Raw genomic sequence first — 26,945 nt, 5'->3', positions numbered from 1 at the left:
TATGATTCTTGATCAACATTAGGATAGTTCTGCAGGCTCTACAACAAAAACAGAAATCTGGGTTAGTTTTCCATGTACATTCAAATGGTAGGAAAATCTCCCTGCCTGAAGAGTGGGCTTTTTTTCTTTCCACATTTTTCTAACTAAAAACAAACAAACAAAACAAAAAGAAAAACAAGACAAAACAAGAAACATTGCTGAGCTACATTTCAGAAACAATAAAAATAATGTACTTAATAATTTTAAATCATTCAAAATTAAATGCTTATAAATTATAAAGATGTTCATTTAATTTTAAGGACCTCCATTCTTTCCAAATATAAAATCCTATAGAAAATATATATTTCTTTTATATCTTTATAGATTTATTTTTTTGCAATTCCTGAAAAATGAAAGAGTACAAAATTTGGGCACACAATTTTTCTATTTTTCTTTTGTGAAGTGTTGAAATGTATGTTAAATCTGAATTTCAAAAGTCTGCTTTGCACACCTCTGTATGTGTAAAGATTCCAAATTAGTTATTTTAGATATTTAGATATTTTACAAATTAGATATTGCGCTCTATCAGCTTAAATTGTAGGTCACAGTAATTAATAACATTTCCTTTAAATATTTTTTCAATTTCAGAAGTTAGATAGAAGTATGAAGAATATAGATTGCTGTGGAGCATGTTGTATGCCATTTGGTAAGGCAGTGCAGCCGGAAATGTCTGGTTGTAGTCACACTGTACCTGTATGCTATTGTTACGATACTACTATTTTGAATATTTCCCACATGCACTTACAAATATTTGTATAATAAATCCTCAAAACAAGAAAGCTTTCTGATTTATTAGTAACCTGGCCCTGGAATGGAATGGAATGGAATGGAATGGAATGGAATGGAATGGGAGACAAAATATATAGCCATACCATGACCTTTGAGATTAATAAGGCTTTGTCTACTCTTAAATTAGTCAGTAGGTGTCCGTAAAAAAAGTTCAGTTAAAAAGATACTTTGGAAAAACATGTATTGTTTGTGTCTCTGGGCATCTGAATACCTTTTTTAGAAATGTGGCTCATCCAGTGCTGCCTGAAGAGTAATTCCAAAAGCTGGAACAAGTAATTCAAAAGATGGAACAAGTAATTCAAAAGATGGAACAAAGAAACAGGCCTGACTTCCTGTTCTCTGCTGTGAACAAAGTAGACTCCACAGTAAACATTACCTGGGACTTGTTCCCTTTCTTACAGAGATCTACAGAAAGGCATGGGGAGGAGAGGGAAGTACTCTTATTATTTATTGAAGTAAGCCTCAAAATAAGTAGCCTTGAGCAGTAAAGATTGTGTTGTGTGGAGACCACTAAATTCATATAGTTTATGGCTTCACCACAGAGGTGGGAAAATAGCTGCTATATTTTCTTCCTGTTCAGCAGTAGCCACCCTTTTGAGTAACGTGTTATCTGTATTGATGGTATGCAGCTTGAGGTCGAATGTGAAACATCCCAAGCAATCCATATTAGCTCCGCTAATCATTTAGATTACAGCTGATCTCCAGAGATACTTACAGAAAAGATCCAGTTATACTTGGACTCATTTGCTCATGAAATTGAGTGTAAACGTGGCTCCCTAGCAGTCTGTCAAGACTCTCCGGTGAAATTTAATTCATATGCAGCATCTGAAGATTTCTGCAATACAGAAAACACACTATACTCACAAGAGCACAGTGAGAAAATAATACACAGAGTCCAACAGAAAAAAAAAAAATAATAAAAAAAATAAATAAATAAAAAGCAAGAAGGCAAATAAGACTTATGTAAGACTCACATTGAGCAGCCAGCAGGTCGAGGGAGGTGATTGTCCCCTTCTGCTCTGCCACTTGGAGTGCTGTGTCCAGGTCTGGGGCCCTCAGCACAAGAAGAATGTGGAGCTGTTAGAGTGAGTCCAGAGAAGGGCCACAAAGAGGGCTGGAGCACCTCTCCTATGAATAAAGGCTGAGAGAACTGAGGCTGTGCAGTCTAGAGAAGAGAAGGCATGAGGATGATCTCATTGCAGCTTCACAGTACTTAAAGGGGGCTTATAAAAAAGATGGAGAATTTGTTCAGGCAGACAGGACAAGGGTGAATGATTTTAAACTAACAGGGGAGTTTTAGATTACAGGTTTGGAGTAAATTCTTTACTCAGAGGGTTGTGAGGCACTGGAACAGGTTGCCTGAAGAGGTTGTGGATGCACCATCCCTGGAGGTGTTTAAGAGCTGGTTGGATAAGGTCCTGGGCAACCTGTTCTAGTCCTGTTCTAGTGGGTGACATCCCTGCCTATGATCTTTAAGGTCTTTTCCCCTCTTCCCACAGTAAAGTAAAGTAAAGCAAAATAAAATAAAATAAAATAAAATAAAATAAAATAAAATAAAATAAAATAAAATAAAATAAAATAAAATAAAATAAAATAAAATAAAATAAAATATAAAATAAAATAAAAAAATTATACAAGGTTATTTAACTACCCCAAATGTACCAAAGGCTATATCTAGCAAGTACCCCTGACAGGCATATATTTCCTTTCCCCTTAAATCTGTAGCATAACAGCATCTCATGTTGTGAAAGAGGTTTAAAAGTGCAATATACTTTGTGAAACTTTCATACAAAGACAGAAATATTAGCTTGTGTAAGCAGTCTTTGTACTTTTGTTCTACTGGACCTAGAGCCATGAGTTATTGAAGAGATTTAATATCTTTTTTAACATGCCTATTCCTTATGCTATAAATGAAGCCTCAACTCAATCTGAATTTAGTAATATTTGTAAAAGAAATATTTATAAAAGGTATAAAAGGCAAGTAAACAGTGCTGGGTGTGCGAGGAGTCTACGCTCCACCAACACGCACACAAGAACATCAAACTTTCTAAATATATAGAACATTGCTTTTACATACTAAACCCGAGTATGCATATACGTATGTACAATCAGAAAAGGGAACAAACAATCCTTTAAGTTCCATGACTAAAAAGTCTCCATTTTCAATTCCTTTTCTTGACTACAAACAAGTCTTCATTTTCCACTCCTTTTGAACAATATGTCTCGCTTTAAGTTGAGAAGCAACTCGGTCTTCGGGCCTTATGTATCCCGTTCTTCCCGGGTCGAAGAAAAGCATATCCATCTCCTTTTCAAGGCCAATAGGCCTGGGTCAAAAGGCACGCCCAGGTCAGCAGGGGGCGCAATAGCAAAGGCCTTCAATGGCAGTAGCTGTGGGGGGGGGGCGACGGCAAAGCAGTCGGATTAGTAAACGAGCCCGCAGCTGCCTCACTATCTGGTAAACCACACGTTTGTGATTGTGGCTCCACAGGGCTCTTTAAGGCCTCAGAGATTGCTCGCCAGGTGCCGAGCAATCCCACTGCAACCTTGTCGTTTTCAGTTGCAGAGTCCCACACCTTGACCTCAATTTGGTCCCATATTTCAGGCTCATAAACTGTCCGATTGTTATCAGCATCTCTATTACGGAACTGAGAGTTTATATCTTATCTATTTCTTACAAAGCTTTCATGATAATAATTTTCTTTATCACTCTTTACATATCATCAAAAACTTTCCAGATATATCAGGGCAGGCTTTTTTGTTTGTTTGTATTATTTTAAAGAACAGTGGTCACCCATGGTTAAGCATCAACATTGCTCAACTGTCCTAACTTTGTTGAAGTCTTTATTTTTTCTTTGTGTTTATTTTAATTTTTATTGAAATGTTGGGATATGTCCACATGCATTCTGCATGTATACCAGTGACGAGACTTTATTACCCAAAATAAACATTGCCCCTTAATGTGTATGAATAATTAATGGTATAAAATTAATCTGTCTTCTTGTGTTTCAGAAAAGTGTGATGAAGCTCTGGTCTCAGCATTACCCCACTCTTCCTTCAGCAGTTCATCATTTATGACAAGCAGCTATGTGCCAGGGTATGCCAAGTTAAACAAAAGAGGAGGTAAGGGGCACTATCTATAACTACATGTTCACATATTTTGAAAAAAAGCAATGGGTGATATTTTCAATACAAAAATGCTTTTTATGTATAATATTAGTGCTAATGTTTGTTTCAACAAAATTTTAGTTCTCTGACTCTTTTTTGTAAACAGAATGAATTTATTTTTCATTGTATGTGACAGTAATTGCACACTGTTGCACCACAGGGAGAAAAACATTGCTGATAATGGGTGGGCCAAATTCCTAATGTTGATGGAGTCACACGGTGCAGTTGAATAATTGACTTCAGCTAAAAGGGTATATCTGTGTTCATAGGGTAAATGAACATTTCCAAGGTCATGGATGTTGGAGCAAAAATTAAACCTCAATTTGCTTTGTTGATTTGACCTGTTTTCCGTGTTGGCAATGTGGAAAAATTCAGCTTTTTGTAGCATTACTACTAGGAGCTTTACCCTTTCCATGTATTTCTGTAACACAATGGGTTGTTCAGAAGTAATAAAGCCAGCTCAAATATGGTAGCTGGAAGAAATCAGTTGAGCATCAGTATAAGTATGATGCTCAACCTGATCCAATTATATCCCTTGATCTAAGCAAATTTATTTATATCTAAGGTCTGAATGCAAGTCTTTACTTTCACCCACAGGAATTTTCATAGCTTTCCTTCATATTTCTAGATATCTGTGTATATGCCATATTTATATAGAACTCTAAACTATTTTCACAGGAATGACACTTTTAAACATGAAGGTTAGATTAACAGAAAAACAGTATTCTGAATATTATTTTTTTCCCTAAATAACTTCAAAGTCCTAAAATCTAAAATTTCACAGATTCTTGGGGAATTAGCTTTTGAATCAATACCAAAATTTTATCTTCCCCCTCCCCTCCCCACCAAATACATGTCAGGGGTATAATGAATTGACTTTGTGGACTTAGAACTAAGAAATCCTTTCACTCCAGGGAGGAAGAAGCAAGATCAAGAAGTTATAGTACCTCTATCTTCTAAATCATGATGGTCATTTTGCATAACAGCAAAACACCAGCCTTGTTGAAGGTTGGTTTGTTTGCACTACTGCTTTAGTCTTCCTGCTCCTGCAAGAATTGTGTTGCCTAGGTACTATATTCTGTCTTCTCAAAACCAACCAACCAACCAAAGCAGAAACCATTAAAACAAAATAGTCTTTTTCTTTGTGTGTTTGTAAATAAAATCTGAAATACTTTCAACTGGTGGAACACCCTAGAAGTTAAAGGCATAATATGTTCCATTCAGATTATAGTCTAGGCTGCCCATGTTTCTACTACCAATTTTTTGGACTATGGTTTGTGCAGTTTCTGAGCCAAAAACAAACAAACAAAAAACCTTATGGGCAAAGCTATACATTTACTGTTAGCCTGATTGAAATTTTTATCAAAGAATAATTATTGTTCCAGATTTTATTACAGAAAAAGAAAGAAAGAAAATGGGTTTAATCTCTCTCTGTATCTGATCACAATTATTTTAAGTTCCATGCTATTACCTCTTTGAAAACAGAAAAAAAAGTTGGTCATTAGGATAACTTTGAAAATATAAAATTTCATATCACCCTGCCAGGCAAGATTGTCATATTTATTTTGCATGACTATTTCTCCTTTTAGTTTACTAGACTTTTGTTCTATCACAAGTGAAAGGCAAATCAGGCATTTGAAATTTATTTTTTTCCTTTAATTAATTTACCCTCCCCTTTCTTATGCTTATAATCCCTTCAGTGAAGTTTCTTGTAATGATATTTTTTTAGAAATATGGGTCTACAGCGATATCATTAATCAAATATTTGCTTAATTTCCTTTACTGAAAGGTCACTTGAAATTTAGTTTTCTTGCATCTCTTTGCTTAAATAGTAATGTCATGAGACTGTTGTCATCCATTTCTTAATACCTATGAAGTCTAGCATACATGCTTTTTGAAACTGAAGCTTCTATATCAACATCATCCAGTTTTACTTTCCTTATTCTGGTGCCAGTACAATTACTGCAGAACTCATGAATGCGTTTAGCATGGGAACTCTGCCTTCACTGTGTTTATGCTTCTGCTTCTACAAATGATGGAAAATAGTTCAGTGTTAATGCTGAACTATTTTCTAACATCATGGAATTACAGATATTGCTAATCAAACCAGTAATAAGAGAATCCATTTTTTTCTCTCCAAAGAGTCATTACCACCTAATAGGTTCCCAAATCAAATGTGCTATTTAAGCCACACTGTGCTCAAGTCATTAAATGGAAAGAATTCCCCACCTCCTCTGGTCCCAAACTCTTTAAATTAAGGAAATATGCATTTGAAAATTCTAGTCTCCAACCCAATTATAATTTTATATGCTGTTTTCATGTCATTCTATTCTAGACAGGCAAAACACTTCAGTATATTTTACATAGGATATTTTATTCTATTGATTGAGACACTGATTGGCTGCACAGTCACATCAAGTTATTAAGAAGGTTGAAGTTGTGACTGTAGTTGTTCTAGATCTTTTATAAATGTTGCAAATGGAAGAATATGCAACATATTTTCATCAATCAATATGCTTAATATTTTCATCAATCTTTAGAAGGTTTCAAAATTAGAAACATCCACAAATTTCCTTTTAGTGTTTGCTATGTCTTTCTTCACGAATCCCATAACTAGTGATCAGGCAAACAGAACTAAAACTTCATGTTATTGATCTGGAAACTCCAGGATGGATGCTTTAGGTATATTGTTTTTGTTAGTATATGAGAATGTTTCACATTTTTCACAGCTGTCTACTGTCTACTGTTTCCACAGTGCTCTAAGTCTTCACTGACTTATGGATTAGTACATATACTTTGTTAAAAGGGAATAGATTTGATGGACAAAGTATGACGTGATTAGAAAAATTAATCGCTTACCCAGTCTGTTTAGTCAGTGCCCCTTGTACCTCCTCTAATCCTTATTTCTAATTAGTGTATACAAAGAGAAATATCATAAACTTGTTTTAAAAAAATAATAGTTTTGATTAGAGGAAAAAAATCTGATTGGAGAAATAAATATTCAGTGGTTACCTGCAGGTCCGTCACTCTTTAGGAAACTAATACCCAAAATGCATAGAATTTTGAGGTTCCAGTGTGTATGTCAGTAAGAGTCTTTGATTTATGCAATTGTTACAACTCTGATCCTATGTTTCCACATCAGAAAGTCAGAAGCCTGGTGTTACAATGCATGTTGGCAAAGCTGTCTCTTTCACCTATCCTCAAAACACCCCAACTGATAAGGAGAGCTTTAAAGTAGGAAAGATGGGGTAAAGGGAGTGCTATAGAGATAGGATAGTCAGCAAAATGCATCTCGAGTCAGCGGTGCATTGGGGAGAGTGTTGAGAGCAGATGAAGGTTATTCTCCCTCTCTACTAAATCTGGATTACTGTGTTCAGTTCTGGGCTCCCCAGTACAAGAGAGAACTACTGGAGACAGTCCGGCAGAAGGCTACGAAGATGATTAGAGGTTTGGAGCATTTCTCATGAGGAAAGACTGAGAGAACTGGACCTGTTTATCCTGAAGAAGAGAAGACAGAGGGAATCTTATCAATTTTATCAAATATCTGAAAGGAGAGTGTCCAGATGATGGAGCCAGACAATTTTCAGTGGTGCCCAGTGATGGGATAAGAGGCAAAAAGCATGAATTGAAGCACAGGAACACAAGGAAAAACTTCTTTAGTGTAAGGGTGACAGAGCATTGAAACAGGTTGCCCAGAGAGGCTGTTGAGTCTCCTTCTCTGGAGACATTCAAAACCTGCCTTGACGCGATCCTGTGCAGGGTGCACAGGTGACCCTGGTTGGTGGGGGGGGGTTGGACTAAATGATCTCCAGAAGTTCCTTCCAACCTCAACCACTCTGTGACCATGTCATGGGTGGCCTCCCCTCTTTGCTTTCTGAGTGCTTTCAATTATATTAGCTTTGAAAAATGCTTTCCTTTTATTATTGTGGAAAGAACAAGAAGGCCACAGAAACTGTAAACTATTTTGTCTTTTGCTCTTTGTGAACAAAGGACAGTGGTTCCTCTGCAATACTGCTTCTCATCAGAATGCCTCACTGGAGTTAATGTAGGGTGAAGCAATTGCTGCTATCCCTGTCAGGCCTGCAGAAAAGAGGGTAAAGAAACTGAAACTTTAGGTGTTGCAGAACTTAGATGGGAAAGATGTGATGAATGCATAGTGAAAGTAGGTTTGGGGAAGGTAGAGCATGACGACTTCTGACTTGTCAGAGTCTCGTAAGCAAAAGCTTGGAATACTTAAAATTCTGATACTTCTTATTTTGGACACACTTCATAGAAATATTGTGAATATTTTCTCAGTAATCAGCTCATTAGCTATACCTATGTAAACCAAACATTTCTCAGTGTATTAAATGATCCAATGTAATATTTGGAGAAAAATAAAAATATATTACCTTTGCAAAAAAAATACATTTTCCTTTTCAAAATGACTGACAGAAGTCATTCACATTAATATATGCCATAAAGTTATTAATTGCACTATAGCACATTGTAATTGAAATCTAGTTAATAGACTACATTTAAAAGATTTCAGACTTTCTTTCATTTTATGTCCTACCTATTCTTCTGCAAAAGTAGTCCATATTGCTAACACCTTCCTAAACAAAATGGCATCACAGGAAAGGAGAGTTTTCAATTAGCTCATTCCAGAGCTTTTGAAAAATATATCTAGAGTAGCTAGTGTATATGTGATATCAAGGTTACAAGGTCTAACATCTTATGACCTGCCATCAATAGAATCAATGGACTGCATCACATCCTAAGAAGGATTCTTAGCACACATCTGATACAATGCGTTATCAATTTTCCTTTTAATGGTTCCCAAGCTATTGGACCTTACACTTATCACTGGTACAGAAATTAATGCTGCCCATCATCCATCTCATACCATTTTAATTTAGGGAAGAAATTTTGCATTATTTCAACATAATGCAGTGTTATATAATAACATTGAAAGCTGCTCGAAACTGAGTAGTCTCAGAACTTCAGCAATAATCTCAGCAGACGATAAAAGTATGAAGGTCATAATGAATCTTAGGATGTATGGAAATTATCTTTTGCACAGCGGAATAAAGAAGAAGAAATTTGGCATCCTAGGCTCTCTTTCAAGTCCAGTATTAGCCAGAAATCTGAAGCTGCCAACAAAATTGATAATGTAATATGGAGGAAATTTCTGTAGGACAGCTGATGTTCAAAAAGCAGACCTTTTATCACTACTATATAACTCCTGTCCAGGCTTTCATGTTGCTTTTTAATCATGGTGCTGACCTTGACCTGTTATCGTGATTATTGATGCGTCTATAAAACAAGCATCAGAAATTTTAAGTGTTGGCATAAGTGTAATTGAGACAGTATATTTTTCTCAGTGGAGCATTAAATTTTGGCTTCTGTGTAGAAGATGCAAGAACTTATCTATAATGGGATATTACTCTTTTATTCCTCAATGTATTCTCAGTAAGTCAATGAGATTCATTCTGCAACAGCTCTGACTATTGACATTAAAAAATTGCTTGTGAGAGTCTTACCTTAGAAGAAATCTGGGGGTACCTGGCCTAGGTTCTTTCTAGCATGGCTATTAAAAGCTGCAAGATTGTAAGCATCACTACTTCTTGAAACCCTTTTTATTCTTCTGTAATAGGATATGGAAAGTATTTCATGTAGTTTTCCTTTTGACAAAGACATGGTTTCATGCCAGCTGGGATTGTGTGAGTTCTTTGGTCTTGTCTGTTCATGGTACTTAGCAGGAATTTAGTTTGGGTGTCAATCACTAAGTAAGAAGGTGCACACTCTGAGTTAACATTGTCCAGAGAGGGCTAGCAGGGAGCTAGCATGCAATAATTAGTACACTGTAAATCCTTACTTTAAATACTTCAATCTCCTGATGTAAACAAGCCCTTACAGCACACTATGAATGTCTTTAGGCAATACAACTCATTACATTTTGATTAAAAACATCTCAGAGGAAGTCAGTATAGAGTTGCCAGTAGTTTGTAAATTCCCTGTCCAGGTTACTGAACACTGTCTTTCAGTAAGTACTTTCAATAAGTAAGCACTTAGGGTAGCATAACAGAATGGTAATAACAATGAGAAAAGCAGTAGTATCATCCACCTAGCTTTTGTCTCTATAATAAAGCTCTTCCTGACTAAAAATTTATAAATAATTAAAACATATTGGCCTTTAAATCTAAAAACTATATATATTTCCCTTTCTGTAAATACATGCTTTAGATAAACACAGATTGTACAATGAAATATAGTTTGCCAAAGCTATATATAGCATTATAACTATGTATAACTTTAACTTCTACCTCTGGTTTTCTTTATTTTTTTTTATTTTTATTTTTCTTAATAATTTTCTTTTAAAATTTCTTAATTCAGGCTCAGCTCATTGTTTATGAGTTCTTTTTGAACTAGAAAGAAAAGTTTTGTAGGAAATGCATTTGTTCCCTAATGACTTAGTGGACAAATATTATTGCTAGATTTGTATATTTTTTCTGTATGTATTAATCTACCTCACATCTAACCACATGATCTATTTTGTTTATTCTCCACCTTCAAATTAAATAGCCTCAACTTCAAAATAAATAGCCTGTTCTGATTTTTAATGCAACTCGGTTCTGCTCCATGAATGCCTTTTCTGAAGACAGTTTTTATTGCCACTCAATTGACCTTAACAGTTGTTTTCTGTGCTTCAACAGCCTGGCTTTAATGAAACATTTTAAATAAATATCCACATTTTGTAGAAGAAATTCTTAAAAGTACAAATGAAAATGTTTGCAGTAGCTCACTTTGCTGAAACGACAAGTCCTTTCAGTCTTTGGAGCAATATATAGGGAGTAGGAAAAAAACATACATTGAGAGAAGACACCAGAACCATGACTATATGAAGGGAAAGGAAAAAGAAGTGCTAAAACTAAACTAAACTAAACTAAACTAAACTAAAATAAAATAAAATAAAACAAAACAAAACAAAACAAAATAAAATAAAATTACACTATTGTCCATCCAGGACAGACTGGTACATTGAAAAAGAACATTTAAAAACAAAAATCATCATTTTCTTTAAAAAATACAGTTAAAGTAGCAAAGTCTGTGGAAATCAAAGCTCAGAAAATTGGATAAAAATAAATCATCAGTAATTTATGTTAATTTGTAATAACCCAATCAAAACAGAAAGCATGGCCATTTTTCCATTTTATAACTATTTTTTTAATTAAGGAGTTCAGAATACATAATTAGCTTATTAGATGCATGCCTAGATAGGGAGAAGGAGGAAAAAAGAATAGTAGTGCTGATCTGTGTCTTCAACTTTGTGTGAGAAACATCTTCCACAACAATTATTTGCAGAGGCAGCAGTTCCAAGACCAGCTGGAGCTATAAGCAAAATGGGCAGCTGTCTAGGGCCACAGACAGCTGGGGACAGCAAATCAGCCTGGGCTCTGCTGCGCAGCTAGCTTATTTCAGGCAAATCTTGACTTAGTTCATTAGTACCTTCTGAAGCTAATGAACTGCTGACTCTGGCAGAAAAGTGTCTGTGCTGCTGGCAGTGTCACAGACAGCCTGGCTGGATCTATTTATCACAGATAAACTTTTCCCATATCCTCCAGGGACCATTGCAGCAATGGCTGTTTATCCCCCTTGTAGTCAAATCCCCCATCAGCTATCCTAAAAACTCAGAGTTTCATGTAAAGAATTCTACACCAGGACATTAACCTGTAAATAGCTAATAAATTTGTTCCTGTTCTTACTGGCTTCATCCCTATGCTATCTTGAAAAGGCAGATCTGATTAACTCTGATTCAGATAAGAATACTTATATCTTTATTTGCATTTGAGCAGGAGCTAATGGTCACAAACACTGTATGACTAAACCATTTATACTTGAGTTTCAGGCAGTATAGTATATCTGGTTTTACCATTCGCAGTCAGTTGTTTCCATTTCACATGTATGTAAGTCATACCCTTAAGATGTGTTAAAAGTTATCATACTCTTTATAAATGCCATTTATCTTGTATTGTTTTTATTGTGTACTTGCTTCAAAAGCATTCATCAAGTTTACATTCACAGAAGTAACACCTGTACATGGAGGTGACATATGGAGGTACATGGAGGCAGAGCATGAAGAGCATTCCCAATGGCAGACTTTTGCCTACATAAAGACAAATTTTCACTAAAGACAGTCAGTCCTTGAAACTCAGTCATTTGCAGTGAAATACACAGTCATCAGGATTGAAGACATTACCTCTGCTGTCTAATTTTAATTCTTAAAATAAGCAGTGGTATTTTATCCTGTTTAAAAAGTGGCAACTGTCACACCTAATAATTCTGCTTTAGAGTTAACATAAAGGGTCGTGCTTTGATGGAAAAATACACAGTAATGGCACATGGGAGTTCTGCTCAGTGTCTCCTCAATACAACACCTCACAGAGAATTAGCCTACACATTAGTTGCCACGTTTAACAAACAAATTAGAAAATTTCATGCTTCCTAGGACAATGGAGCTACTGCATTTGCACAGACTGGGAATATGTGTGATAATAAATAAATAAATAAATAGATAGATAAACAAACAAACAAACAAAACAAACAAACAAACAAACCTCAACATAGGAAAACTGGCCAATCTCTTTTGACAGATCCAATATAAGCAGGAGTAGCAGAAGCTGCTAGGTCAGTTATCCTAGGCTCATTTATGTTTATAGATTCTTCATACCAAGATACAGAGATCTGTGAGACTCATCTAGAACTAGATAGGCAATGATTGTACAGAAAATGCACCATCAGCTGCTTTCAAAGTAGATACCTCTTGTCAGTGTGAGTAGTTCACCCTCTCCCACACATAAAGTGAAGGCTTTCCTTATGTAGATGAGAACAGTGCAACTGGTAGGTAGATTCTACAGCAGCCCAAGCACTGTCTCTCCCAAAGACGTCATAAACAAACATAAATGCTCGTAAAAATGGGAGCTATTTGACTACCATTATAACCTCTTAGTACAGTTACATGCTGAAAGAGAGAAAAGAACTAATGTGATAAAATGAGACTATTCACTGCAGAATGGGAGAGTGCAGCTATTATTCATGTTTCAGCCTTCACAATTAGACTTAGATTATTCACAAGCAAGTCTAAGCTACTCAGTAATAGATAGAACATTAATACTCATTATTCTGTATGTGAGTTATTACATAAGCCATATAAAATCTCAGGATCTGGAAGAGTCTGACCTAGAATCCAGACCAACATCTTAGATTTTTGGTGACTTCACTTTATCTCATGTCCTTGATGAAATATTTTAAACTCTTTGTGTGTGTGTGTGTGTGCAAGAGTTATCTTAATATTGATAAAAATGACACATGCATACATGTTTGAATGAAAAAAATGCACTGACTCATATTGATGAAGATCACTTTTAAAACTTCAGCATTATGAAAGCCTTGTATAGCCAGTTAAGGTGTAAAGGGACGAGGTGAATGATGGACTATTGTGTAGATTCCATCAGAGCATTTTGAGTGAGAGAAAATCCTTCCCTTAAGACAAATAATTATTTTCCTCTATTACATTATCATTGTAGCTATGAGTCAGGTTTGTGCAGAATGGCAGATTACTGTAATGCTACAGAGTGAGAAGCTGTTAGAGTAATTAAGTAACAGTTTACTTTTGCTGACCCAGATATAAAAAAATAAAAAGCTGATATACTTTCTACATTTTTGTCTGCATGAAGAATTATTTTGGTGAAGGATAGTTAAAGACCAGGCAATCCTCAGAAGAAATGTCAATAGTTGTTTAACCCTTTTCTCCCCCATCTGTCCTGCTTCTTTCCCTGTGAAGTGGTCTATTTGTTTAGGTGTGATAATTCAAGTAGGATTGAACGTGTATGTCTTTGGTAGTTTTTTGGCTATCTAAGAAACAACTGAATATCAACAATGAGCTATTGTCTCTTCAGAGCCCTTAACTTTTCATTCCTTTTAGGATGAATTTATATTTATATTTATATATTTATATTTATATTTATATTTATATTTATATTTATATTTATATTTATATTTATATTTATATTTATATTTATATTTATATGGGTTAGAATGGTCAAATTACAAGTTCAATGACTTTTTTTGCCTCAGTCTTCACCAGCAAGAACTCTAACCATCAAAGCTCAAGCCACAGAAGGTAAAGGCAGGGACAGGGAGAATGAAGAACAGTCCACTGTAGGAGAGGATCAGATTCAAGACCAGCTAAGGAACCTAAGGGTGCACAAGTCTATGGGACCAGATGTGATACATCCACAGGTCCTGAGGGAACTGGCAGATGAGTGGCTAAGCCACTCTCCATCATTTATGAGAAGTTTTGGATGTCCAGTGAGTTCCTACTGACTCTACGAGGGGAAACATAACTCCCATTTTGAAAAAGGAAAAAAAGATACAGGGAACTCCAGGCCAGTCAGTCTCACCTTTGTGCCTGGTAAGATCATGGAGCAGATCCTCCTGGAAACTCTGATAAGGCATGTATAAAATAAGGAGTTAATTTGTGACAGCCAATATATCTTCACTAGGGGTAGATCAGGCCTGATGAATCTTGTGGCCTTCTACAATGGGGTTACAGCGTTAGTGAAGAGGGGAAGATCAACTGACATCATCTACCTGGTCCTGTGCAAAGTATTTGACTCTAGACCCATGATATCCTTGTCTCTAAGTTTGAGAGACATAAATCTGATGGATGGACCACTAGATAGGTAAGGAACTAGTAGATGGTTGCACTCAAAGATTTGTGGTCAATCGTCTGATGTCCAAGTGGAGATCAGTAACAAAGTAGTGTTTCCCAGAGGTTGATACTGGGACCGGTGTTGTTTAACACCTTTTTTGGTGACATGGACAGTGAAGCTGAGCAAGTTTGCTGATGACACCAAGCTATGTGGAGGGAAGTGATGCCATCCAGATGGACCTGGACAGGCTTGAGAGGTGGGCCTGTGCAAACTTCATGAAGTTCAACAAGGCCAAGTGCGAGATTCTGCATCTGTGCTGGGGCAATACCAATGAAAAATACAGGCTGGGCAGAGAAAGTATTGAGAGCAGCTCTGAGGAAAAGGACCTGGTTGATGAGAAGTTCAACATGAGCCGGCAATGTGTGCTTGCAGCTCAGAAAGCCAACTATATCCTGGGCTGCTTCAAAAAAAGTGTGCCCAGAAATTTGAGGTGGGTGATTCTCCATCTCTACTCTTCTGCTCTTGTGAGACCCCATCTAGAGTATTGTGTTCAGCTCTGGGTTCCCCAGCAGAAGACGGACATCAATGTCTGGACAAAATTAGAACAAATCCAGAGCAGGGCCATAAAAATGATCAGAGGGCTGGAGCACGTCTCCTATGAAGAGAGGCTGAGGGAGTTGAGGTTGTTCAGACTGGAGAAGAGAAGGCTCCAATAAGATTTTACAGCAGTCTGCCAGTACCTAAAAGGGGCCTACAGGAAAGCTGGGGATGGACCCTTTATCAGGGAGTGTAATGACAGGACAAGTATTAAAGGTTTTAAAATAAAAAATGTAGATTTAGATTAAATATTCAGAAGAAATTCTTTATTATGAAGGTGGTGAGTCACTTCAGAAGTTTTCCCCAAAAAGCTGTGGATGCCACCAAAGTGTGTAAGACCAGGTGTGAAGGGGCTTTGAGCAACCTAGTCTAGTGTGAGGTGTCCATGCCCATGGCAGGGGGGTTGGAATTAGATGATCTTTAATGTTCCTTACAATCCAAAAAATGGTTTTGCCAGTAAAGAAATATTGTTGTGTATATAATAGGGCTGCACTGAGATTACTTTAGCTGACATTCTGCCAAATGTAGAATATTTAGACATTCTTTTTAATGTGCAAACCAAGTTGTTTCTAATTTCTACTGAGAGAGATGGTACGTAAACAACTTTGCTTTCTTCAGTACCAAGTAGTTATCTGTTGTTAATGACAGGGAAGGAATCTTCAACAAAACCCAGTGTGGGGATTATTTAATTTTCTGATTTTAACAGCTGGCCAGCAACACCCCTCATGCTATACATTTTATGTAGAGATGATTCATAGTCCTGGGCAACTTGCCCTAGGTGGCCCTGCTTGAACAGATGGGCTGAAGCAGGTGATCTCCAGAGGTGCCTTCCAACCTTAAACTTAAACATTCTGTAATTCTTTGATTGTTGCTTATATACGTGCTGTGAGTTTTTTTTTTTTTTATTATTTTTGTTTTTAATTGTGAGTAACTAGTTTCTAAATTTGGCCAAAATGGTACTCAGTTATTTCATATAAAAATTTGCATGTCATATTTTAAAATTAATGGTTATTGAGAGACAAGAACCAAACAGCTATTAATTATAAATGGAATTACTATGAGCAATCTATGAAAGTTACTTTGATTAACTTCTATTTTCAAGGTAAAACCAAACTCTCTTTCATATGCAGAATTCTAGATTGCCACTGGCAATCATGTTTTTGCTTTTTTCTTCTTCTGAAACCTTAAGTAATGGGAAATCAAGCTAAGTCTGCAACCAGCATGTTGACCTGTGATGGCTGTTTGATGACCCACATCCAAAAAGTCATCTGGAAAGGAGTGATATAGCTAGGGATCGAAACAGAGATACCAGAAACTGAGTAGAAATTGGCAATATTTTTTTTTCAAACATTTCCTAGTCTCCAGTTTCTGCTAGGAAATTAAGAATTAGGATGAGCCCTTCACAGGGAATGTTTTTTCTATATTTGTCTACTTTGAGACCTAGTCACCTTGCTATAAATTTGTGATATTGGCCACCCTTTGACAAAAGCTACTAGCTTACCATCTCGGTCGGTATGGTACATCAATTCCTATGCTCCTATCTTATTCGTTTACAGCTGGTCCTTCCATATGAGTCTGGAGTCACAATGACAGGGTTCACTGGGGAAATCTACAGGCTTATCCAATTTTATGGATGATTGCAACACTTTCAGCCTACCCTACAAAGGCAAGGAAGTTTAAAGGAACAAGGAATGTTAACTGCAAGTAAGAAAAAAGACCCCCAAACCAACGGATTTATCCTATTAAGATAGATCCAGACCATGTTGAAAGGGGAATTGTTGATTGGGACTGTGGAATACAAACTGTTATAAATGAGGTCTCAACACAGTCTGAATTTTGTAATACTTGTAAAACAAATATTTCTAAAAGGTATAAAGGGCTATAAAAGGTATAAAAGGCAAGAAAACAGTGCTGGGTGTGCGGGGAGTCTACGCTCCACCAACACACACACACGAACATCAAACATTCTAAATATACAGAACATTGCTTTACATATTAAACCCGAGTACACCTATACATATGTACAATCAGAAAAGGTAACAAACAATCCTCCAAGTTCCACGACTCAACAGTCTCCATTTTCCACTCCTTTTGAACAATATGTCTTGCTTTAAGTTGTCAAGCAACTCGGTCTTCAGGCCTTATGTATCCCGTTCTTCCCGGGTCGAAGAAAAGCATATCCATCTCCTTTTCAAGGCCAATGGGCCTGGGTCAAAAGGCACGTTCAGGTCAGCAGGGGGCGTAACAGCAAAAGCCTTCGATGGCTGTAGCAGCAGAGGGGCCCATGGCGTAGCAGTCGGATCAGTAAAGGAGCCTGCAGCTCCCTCGCTGTCTGGCAAACCACACGTTTCTGACTGTAGTCCCACATGGCTCTTTAAGGCCTCAGAGACTGCTCGCCAGGTGCTGAGCAATCCCACTGCAACCTTGTTGTTTTTAGTTGCAGAGTCCCACACCTTGACCTCAATTTGGTCCCATATTTCAGGCTCATAAACTGTCCGATTGTTAAGAAGGAGAATGAGCTGTAAGGTTACCAGGACAGTCTTTGTTCCTAAGGACATACGATCCCCTATAATGTGCAACTGCTTACCAGCGAGGGGCAGTTGTGTGCACAGGTCCTCTTCTCTCAGCTCTAGCTTCTCTCCAGCTCCAGTGCGCCCATTTCCAGCGACTTTTTGTACGAGCTTCTCTGAACGGTTTGCTGAGTCGGGCCAAACCTATCTTCATGAGGCAATCAAAGTGCCTGTTTCTGTCCTGGTCTCCATTCTGCCAGCCTGTTTTTCTTCACTTTTTCCTGCTTCTTTATTGACGTAACTTCATCGTGTTGCCTTTTTTATCTTGAGGGCAGGCTCCCCTCTTATACCCTTCTCTCCACAGCAGTTCTTTTCAAAACAACTTTTCATTGGTCAAACAACTTTGAATGTAACAACAACAGCAAACACACAGAAACATCCATGCCTTAATGGCTGGAGAACAAGAAACCATCTGGAGAACAAGAAACCCCAGACTGCATGGAGTCTCCTGAATCACCCTTCTTTGTTCCCTCTAAACTCTTTTATATTCCTGATGGCCTCGTTGTTAAGAGTCTAATGTTATCTCAACCATGGGGCTTTCCAATCCCCATGACCACATTCCCAAATCTCCCCCTTCTTTATTAATATCAACCATTTTCTCGACACGAATTACCACTCCATATATAACAAAACTAACAACAAATTCATAAATTAGTAGAGATAATGAAACAATAAAACATTTTTTTTGATGAGAGTATTGGATATAAGAGAATTGATAAGTTATATCATTTTTAGTTGCTTGAAAGCACCCACACCCTTTTCTCTCCATCTTCTGTTTCCTGAAAACAGACATACTCTCATTTTAGGGGTTTAGTCAATAACAAGTTTTCCTGCTTTGTGTTTAGAAAGTTATATGCATTTTTTAGCTCACTGGAAAATTGCAAGAATATGGTCTGCATAGTCTGATATGACCCATGAAACACAGCTACAAGTTTAGCTATGAAATGCTTTTAATGATTTCAGAAACTCACTGTTCATTACTTTTCAAGCAAGGAAATTGAAGGCAGTAATCATGGCTTTTATCTTGTAAATTTGCCCCAAGAACTTTAAAAGGTCTATAGATTGCAGATAAAGAACAGGATACTGCAGATAAGACTAATGAGCAGCATTGTGAGATTTAGGCTTTCTGTCAAGGTGCTAAAATCTATGATAGAAAGTAATTTAATTAAGCACTTTATTTTCTGTAATAAATACAAATTAGGTACATTACTTCAAAAAAAAAATCTAAATATAAGTATTATTTATCCGTATTACTGGAAAGTCATTGTTAGCATTTTGCAGGAGTAAGCCCTTTGTCTAGTCAAGGTGGCACTATTTACTGTTTCCTTCTTATGCATCAGACAAAAGCCACTGATGTTATCTTGTTATGCAGAATGGTGCATGAATGCGTATGAGTAATAGTGTTCCAACAGAAGCTAATAGCCTTATTTAAAATCTAATGCTAACTGGAAATCTAATATGGGTTTCTATTATAGATGATTTTAAACTGTCAACAGTAGCAGCCTAGCTGAAAATTCTTGCATGCCTTAAATGTGGGATCTATAAAAACTTAATTTGAAAGATTATGCCTAGAGTTAGTTTTGATATTGATCAGTACCATAGGTATTGGTCGCTAAGTATTTACAGAGTTTTAAATAAGTATATGTAACTTCCTGACAAGCTGTATTTGAAGTATGTTCCTCCTTCTTACTCCCACCTACAAAAGAATACCACGTACTTGCAAAGGTGTAAAAACTTGTATCTAGTTTGGCAGGTTTACTAGATGTGAGCTGAACTGTAAGAGTTGACATGAAAGAAGAGAGAGGCAGCAACAGATAAAAAGATTTACAAAAGTACATAAAAAGGTTGGACCCCTAAATTCCATTTATTTTTTAGGCAAGTTCAGCATAGATGCCTTTCAGCTTTTGATATTTAAAGAAGGCAGTGTCAGTCTTTTTTATTTATAATTTACAAGGAAAATACAGGGTAGGAATGACATGAATTCAGATCTGTTCAAACAGCTACACTGACATACTGTGACTATAGAACTGATTCAATAAACTGCTTTCAACAAATTAGGATGCACTTGTTACCTGAATACCACTGCCTGGTTCAAATGGAAAGACTATGATGCACTTTTTCCTCTGGATAATGTCTGCATAGTGATAGTAAAGGAAGATTGTATAGAAAACAGAACCACAATCTATTTCTGTTTATTCCTAAAGGGACCCTCAGGCCAGTTAGTTCGTAAATGTGTTTTCTGGGTTTTATTAAGCTAATGTACCATGTCCACATTTTATTTCTTTTTATTCCCAGGGGTATTATATTGTTCTTTTAAACTATGTGTGTTTGAAAGTATAGAATATGCTTCTAGAATATAGAGTTGAGCATTACATTTTCCTTTACTAAATAAGAACCTATCAAATGAAGTTCACCAAGTTGCCTAATCTAAACATTTATTTGAAATAAAAGCTCATGTCAAATGTAAGAGGAAAGTTCCAAATGATAAATCTAGCCTTTTATAACAACGGTCCCCTTATAAAAATAAGGATTTTGTCAAGCAGGTTTTCAGTCTATTCGTTGGTGGCTTAGCACAGTCAATTAAAATCCCTGCAAGTGTTCTGAAATTCAGGTTAACAGCACAATGATATCTAAATATTGAAGAAAAAAAAAAAAAAAAAAGTGTAAAGATGATTTCCTTTCTGTTGCACGTACAAAGAACTAATTCCCCACTCTGGAAGAGTAGTTTGTGGACTTCAGCTTTGTCACAAAGATAATTCAAATTCTGTACTATGAGGGTGATGAGGTACTGGCACAGGTTGCCTAGAGATGCTGTGGATGCCCCGTCCCTGGAAATATTTAAGGACAGGTGTGATGGGGCTTTGAGCAACCTGGTCTAGTGGGAGGTGTCTGTGCAAATCATAAGGGGGTTTTCATTTGATGCTATGCAGTACTGTAACTCTGTCAAAAATGATAAATGTAATCTATTACAGTACTGCTACCCTCTGTATCACAGCTATTTCCAGGACCTTAGATTCCAGAAACATATTCATGGCTAATGGGAGAAGTCACATTATAAAGAGAAAGATTATCAAGACTTTTTTTTTTTAAACATTAGAAAGCCAGTTGTTGTGGCAGAGGCATTGTTAAGTTTGTGGCAGTGGGCAGTGGTTTGGGGTTTAGTCAGGATCAGAGTACATTAATATATTTCACAGCTTGATCCCTGCTAATGGAAATGCTCTGTTTGACTTTGGTTGCTTTTGGATCAGGCATTTGGTTGGCACCACTAATATCCACTTTTTATACAAGACAGACATTAAGTAAGTTTATGCTGCCAGGAATCAGCCTGACTGAAAAATGTATACGAATTATTGCTGTGTTTTTGGAACATGGGAATGTATGTGCAGATTTTGCAGTTGCTTGAGTCTTGTCACTTCAAAATCTCAGTTTTACTGCTGAAGAAACACACCACTGTCTGGCATTATCGATATAATGCACAGTGTTCTGACTAGCATGCAATCCATCTGCTGATTACTATAGCTTCAGGGAAGTTAACATGATACGACCTACTGTTTTAGATAACTTTCCATGATTCTTGGCAAAGAACAGACCCAGAACATGAATTTGTTAGTCAAAATTATACAAACATTGAGAAAATCAGTGGCTATTATCAGTTACTGTGCATTTAAGGATTTTAATTATAAGACCTAGGAATCTAATGCTTTCATTGAGAATTTGGCTATGACCCAAACACACATTGTTCCAGGAGAGGTGTAACAAAAAATTTCAAGTCTGTAAATAGGGATGGGTAGAAATCTTGTCCCCTTGGCCTCTTGTCTCCAAATTACTTTCCCCTTGTTCTTTTACCCATTAAGAATCAAACCTAAAACATTTTTTTTCTAATCAATTTTTCTGACCTACTATGAAAACTATAGAATAAAGATATTTTGCCTTTAAGATTTCTTAGTGAGTTTGTAAAGCCAGCACTTGCTCTTGCACATTGCTGAGCTTGTTGCCCAATCCAGCAAGAGAGCTTCAATTAAATCCATGACAATACTCAATGTATTAAGCTGTAAGCACAATGTTCAGAAGTTTTGGACTCAGAGAAAAACATTGAAAAAGGTAGACAAATGGTGATGTGTCTGATTAAGTGTAAGCTTAATATGCTCTTACTTTTATGACAACAGTATTTGTCCAATTATGCTAACTGTCATGAGAACTGAAGTTGTTTAGCCTGGAGAAGAGAATGCTCTTGGGAGTCTTCACTATAGCCTTTCAACACTTAAAGAGACTTATAAGAAAGATGGAGAGAGACTTCTTACAAGGGTATGTGGTGGTAAGACAAGGCACAATGGTTTTAAACTGAAAGAGAGTAGATTTAGATTAAATATAAGGGAGAAAATCATTACTATGAGAGTACAACAGGTTGCTCTTAGAAGTTGTGAATACCCTATCCATAAGTGTCCAAGGATAGGCTGGATGGATATTTGGGCAACCTGATATAGTGGAAGGTGTCCCTGCTGATGTAGGGGGGTTAGACCTAGATAATCATTAAAGGTTTCTTTCAGCCAAAAGCATTCTTTGATTCTAAAGCATTTAGAGAGTAAGGCCCTTCTTCTCTTTTCTTAATAATGTGAATTTAAACTGCTTAAGGCAGATCATATAATTTTGCCTCAATGTAAGTTAAAATTTATGTTTAACGGTTACTTCACACTTACAGAGTTTCTCCATCCTTTTGCCTATGGGAAGTCCTGTGTTGTATTGCTCATACTCACCTCTCTCAAGTGCATGCATGCAGCCTGAGACAAAGGCAGGAAGAACTAGAGGCCTGTGTGTTGTTGGGAGCTTGTGTGTCATGATCCAAGGAAAAGACAGTGAGGGGTGTCATTGTGGTAGGGCGCGTTACAAATCACCAAATTAGAATAAGAAAGTGGACAACATTCTCTCTGAAGTACTTCAGAACTTGTCCAGACTGATAGTCTGATTTTCATATAAGACTTTAATCTGTCTTGCACATGCTGGAAGGGCAATATAAATAGGAGACAATCGATCCAGATCTCTGGAGGTTGTCAGGCACTAGATGGGGTGATACTTAGCTGGACCTTCTGCTCAGCAACATGGAGGAATTGTTTGGGGACCTGATTATCACTGACACTCTTCTCTGTTCTGACCATAAAATAATGGAGTTCAAGATCCTAACAGCTTGTTGGCAAAGATACTGTTGCTCTTTGTCAGTTAGAACCTGTCTCTACCCAGAAGTCCTTGCTGTGCAACCATGTGCTGCACAACCATGTGTTGACCTCTCTACCCCTCCCCAAGTCTTTCCACTTAACTGGGAAAATTGAAGAGAAAAACAGAGGGGCCTCCATGCCCTTGACCCTCTCCCCTCCGAGCCGTTGTAGTCACTCATGATATGTTGACAATATTGATATGTAGACAAGCTATATCCTTGGAACACACATGAACGATCAGCCAGGGGTAATGGTCCAATGGGTGGAAAAACTTTAGCAGTTTTCCTGTAACACCCTGGATCCAAGTGCCAGGTAAGCTCTAAATTTCCAGATTATTCCTGTCACAGGGTGACTGTCTCCCTCTCCCACAGGAGTTTCCAGTAATTCCATCCTTCTTTTCTTCTTCACGTGGATACTTGGTTGATGTTCAGCTCTCTGTGACACCTGCCCCAGGAGGAGGCCACTTTCCTTCCTTCTGCTGAGCACTGTGCCCATAACTTCAGGACAGGAGAAGAAGCCTTATATGCATCTCCACCAGGGACAAATTTTCAGCCCTCCTCTCTCAACCCAATCTTGCAGTTCCCATCCACCACTCCTTTGAGCATGGTCTCGGGCTGTCCTTCCATCCTTGAAATGGAGAGGCTTGGTCTGTCAGCTCCACAGGATCTCTGAAGTGGTCCTGTCAATCTCCTGTGCATCCTCTGAGTGCATGCAGCTTGCTTACCTCCTCTCACAGCTCCTTTACTCAGCACCTCTGTTGGATCCGGTCTGTGAGGGATGAGGGCAGTGCCATCCTCAGACTTGTGGAGAATGATGAGTTACTCCCCAAACATGGTTGCTGCCTCCTCCCTCCTGAGCCCTGGCTGAGCAGAGGCCTCTGAAATGCCAGAGGTGGTTGCATCTGGCATGGATACAGCTGGCATCTGAGATTGTGGCACATTACCACCATCACTGTGCTCACAAGCACCTTTTTTTCCCTTTGCACTAATGACTGGTGTGACAGCAGGGATCTTCTTAGCTGCCTCTATTGCACTTTCAGTATCCTTGTCTGTCTCTGGAAGTTATAATTCACACAGTCTTTTACTAACTAGTATGCTTAGGTACCCTTTTCAAAAAAAAAAAAAAAAAAAAGGTTTTTAAAAGAGGCTATTGAGTTTTACTTATAAAAAAGTGAGTTAATGTTTTCTGATTTGAAAAATGGTATTAAGTACAATGCAGTGAAAACTAGAAAAACAAATAGCAAAGTATCAGCATAAATGACAGTGGGGGACTAAAGACACACGAACAAGAAATTATATTAGGGGAATCTCAGTTTTCCATATTTCAGCTATCTGCTTTGTGCAAATCCTGTAGATGAATTTTAAAGAAACAAAATGGTGTTATTCAAAATGTGTTTTAATGAAACCTCCTGTACCAAATACTGTTTTTAGCCAAGTGTATCCATAAGTCCTTACAGAACTTTGGTATTAAACTGAGATCCACGATCAAGCTTATCATAAATTTTACTCCCTTTATTTTACTTAAATATATATATATATTAAAAATCATTTATGTTTTTTCTTATTAAGCAGTTTTATAATGCTTTTCCAGTCATCGAGCATCAAGCATTGTATTTTTCTATCACTCAGAACATGTTCTAATAGGCCAAGTTTATGTTATGTATGTTGATTTTTTTACTAGGGTCATATGAGAGATTAACTTGTTAAATATATGTCTGTCCAGTAGCACTTTCTTTTTCTCTAAATCATACTTCACTCTGATACAACTACTAAAAAAAAATAAAAAATAAAAATAAATAGTTATATAATAATAATAGATTAAAAGGAAAAAAAAATAATGCAGTGAACTGATAAATATTAGATAGCTCTCAGAAGTGATTCTGATTTTCTCAGGTTTAATTAACATGGCTAAGTCAGAACCTGAAGCCATGGCGTAAGAATTCTTTAAACTCCAAATTAACAGCAGCTAATTTTCCTCTTTCTTTCTGTCTGAAAACCTGTACTTAAACATATATTCTAATCATAATACATATAATTACCATATCACACTTCCCATTCTGAAACCATGCATTTTTGACCGTTTAAGACCTTTTTATAGCACAGTAATCATAGGATTCAATTTTTACAGAAGTAGAGATTTTGCTAGTAGTGGTTTATGCTTTAGAAGTTCATAGAATCACAGAATCACAGAATTGTCTAGGTTGGAAGAGACCTCCAAGATCACCTAGTCCAGCCTCTGACCTAACACTAACCAGTCCTCCACTAAACCATATCACTAAGCTCTATATCTAAATGTCTTTTAAAGATCTCCAGGGATGGTGACTCAACCACTTCCCTGGGCAGCCCAGTCCAATAACTAACATCCCTTTCAGTAAAGAAGTTCTTCCTAATATCCAACCTAAAACTTCCCTGGCACAACTTTAACACATTTCCCCTCATCCTGTCACCAGGCACGTGGGAGAATAGACCAATCCCTACCTCTCTACAGCCTCCTTTAATGTACCTATAGAGAGCAATAAGGTTTTCCCTGAGCCTCCTTTTCTCCAGGCTGAACAAGCCCAGCTCCCTCAACTGCTCTTCATAAGACTTGTTCTCCAGGCCCCTCACCAGCTTCGTTGCCCTTCTCTGGACTCTCTCGAGCACCTCCATGTCCTTCTTGTAGTGAGGCGCCCAAAACTGGACACAGTACTTGAGGTGCGGCCTCACCAGAGCCGAGTACAGGGGGACAATCACTTCCCTAGACCTGCTGGACACACTGCTTCTTATACAAGCCAGGATGCTGTTGGCCTTTTTGGCCACCTTAGCACACTGCTGGCTCATATTCAGCCGACTATCAGCCATCACTCCCAGGTCCTTCTCTGCCAGGCAGCTTTTCAGCTACTCATCTCCCAGCCTGTAGCTCTGCTTGGGGTTGTTGTGCCCCAGGTGCAGGACCCAGCACTTGTTCTTGTTGAACTTCATACAGTTGGCCTCAGCCCATCAGTCCAGCCTAACACATGCACCTAACTTGGTGTCATCTGCAAACTTACTGAGGGTGCACTCTATCCCCTCATCCAGGTCATCAGTAAAGATATTAAAGAGGACTGGCCCCAGTACCGAGCCCTGGGGGACGCCACTAGTGACCGGCTCCATTCACCACAACTCTTTGGGCCTGGCTATCCAGCCAGTTTTTAACCCATCAAAGCGTATACCAGTCAAAGCCATGAGCTGACAGTTTCTTGAGGAGAATGTTGTGGGGAACTGTGTGAAAGGCCTTACTGAAATCAAGGTAGACCACATCCACAGCCTTTCCCTTATCCACCAAGTGTGTCACTTTATCATAGAAGGAGATCAGATTCGTCAAGCAGGACCTGCCTTTTATAAACCCATGCTGACTGGGCCTGATTGCCTGGTTGCCCTGCAAGTGCCGTGTGATGACACTCAAGATAATCTGCTCCATGAGCTTCCCTGGTACTGAGGTCAAACTAACAGGCCTATAGTTCCCTGGGTCTACCCTCTGGCCCTTGTAAATGGGTGTCACGTTTGCTAGCTGCCAGTCAACTGGGACCTCCCCTGATATCCAGGACCGCTGATAAATGACGGAAAGCGGCTTGGCCAGCTCCTCCACCAGTTCTCTCAGTACAAGTTTTTAGTGGATACTCATTTTCTGGGTTTATGCCATCAAGACTGCTTTAACTGTCTTCATTACTGTCTTCATTAGGAAAGGTATCCATGTGGCTGAATATAGAGAAGGATTTTTTTTTCTGTGACTATGTTTTTTTTGTTTGTTTTTTGATTTTGTTTTTGTTTTTTGTTTTTTTTCCCCATAGAAAAGTGAATTGAGAGAACACAGACGTTATGGAGAAATTGTCTTACAGTTGCATAGATGTCCCAGGACAATTT

The 26,945-nt window shown here is 37.6% G+C and overlaps 1 protein-coding gene across 1 annotated transcript in view; it reads left to right on the top strand.

Annotated features, from left to right (window-relative positions):
- Positions 1–26,945, top strand: part of CNTNAP2 (contactin associated protein 2) — a 1,138,684-nt gene that overhangs the window by 337,979 nt on the left and 773,760 nt on the right. Inside the window, exon 3 of the mRNA XM_084507662.1 lies at positions 3,838–3,948. Coding sequence (XP_084363788.1) covers positions 3,838–3,948 — 111 coding nt within the window. The remainder of the gene's footprint in view (positions 1–3,837; positions 3,949–26,945) is intronic.

This window comes from Aythya ferina (genome assembly GCF_964211825.1).
Source record: "Aythya ferina genome assembly, chromosome: 2".
In the NCBI taxonomy this organism is placed as follows: Eukaryota; Metazoa; Chordata; class Aves; order Anseriformes; family Anatidae; genus Aythya; species Aythya ferina.
Note: the sequence above shows the minus strand (reverse complement) of the source record. Positions and strands in the feature narration are given on the sequence as shown.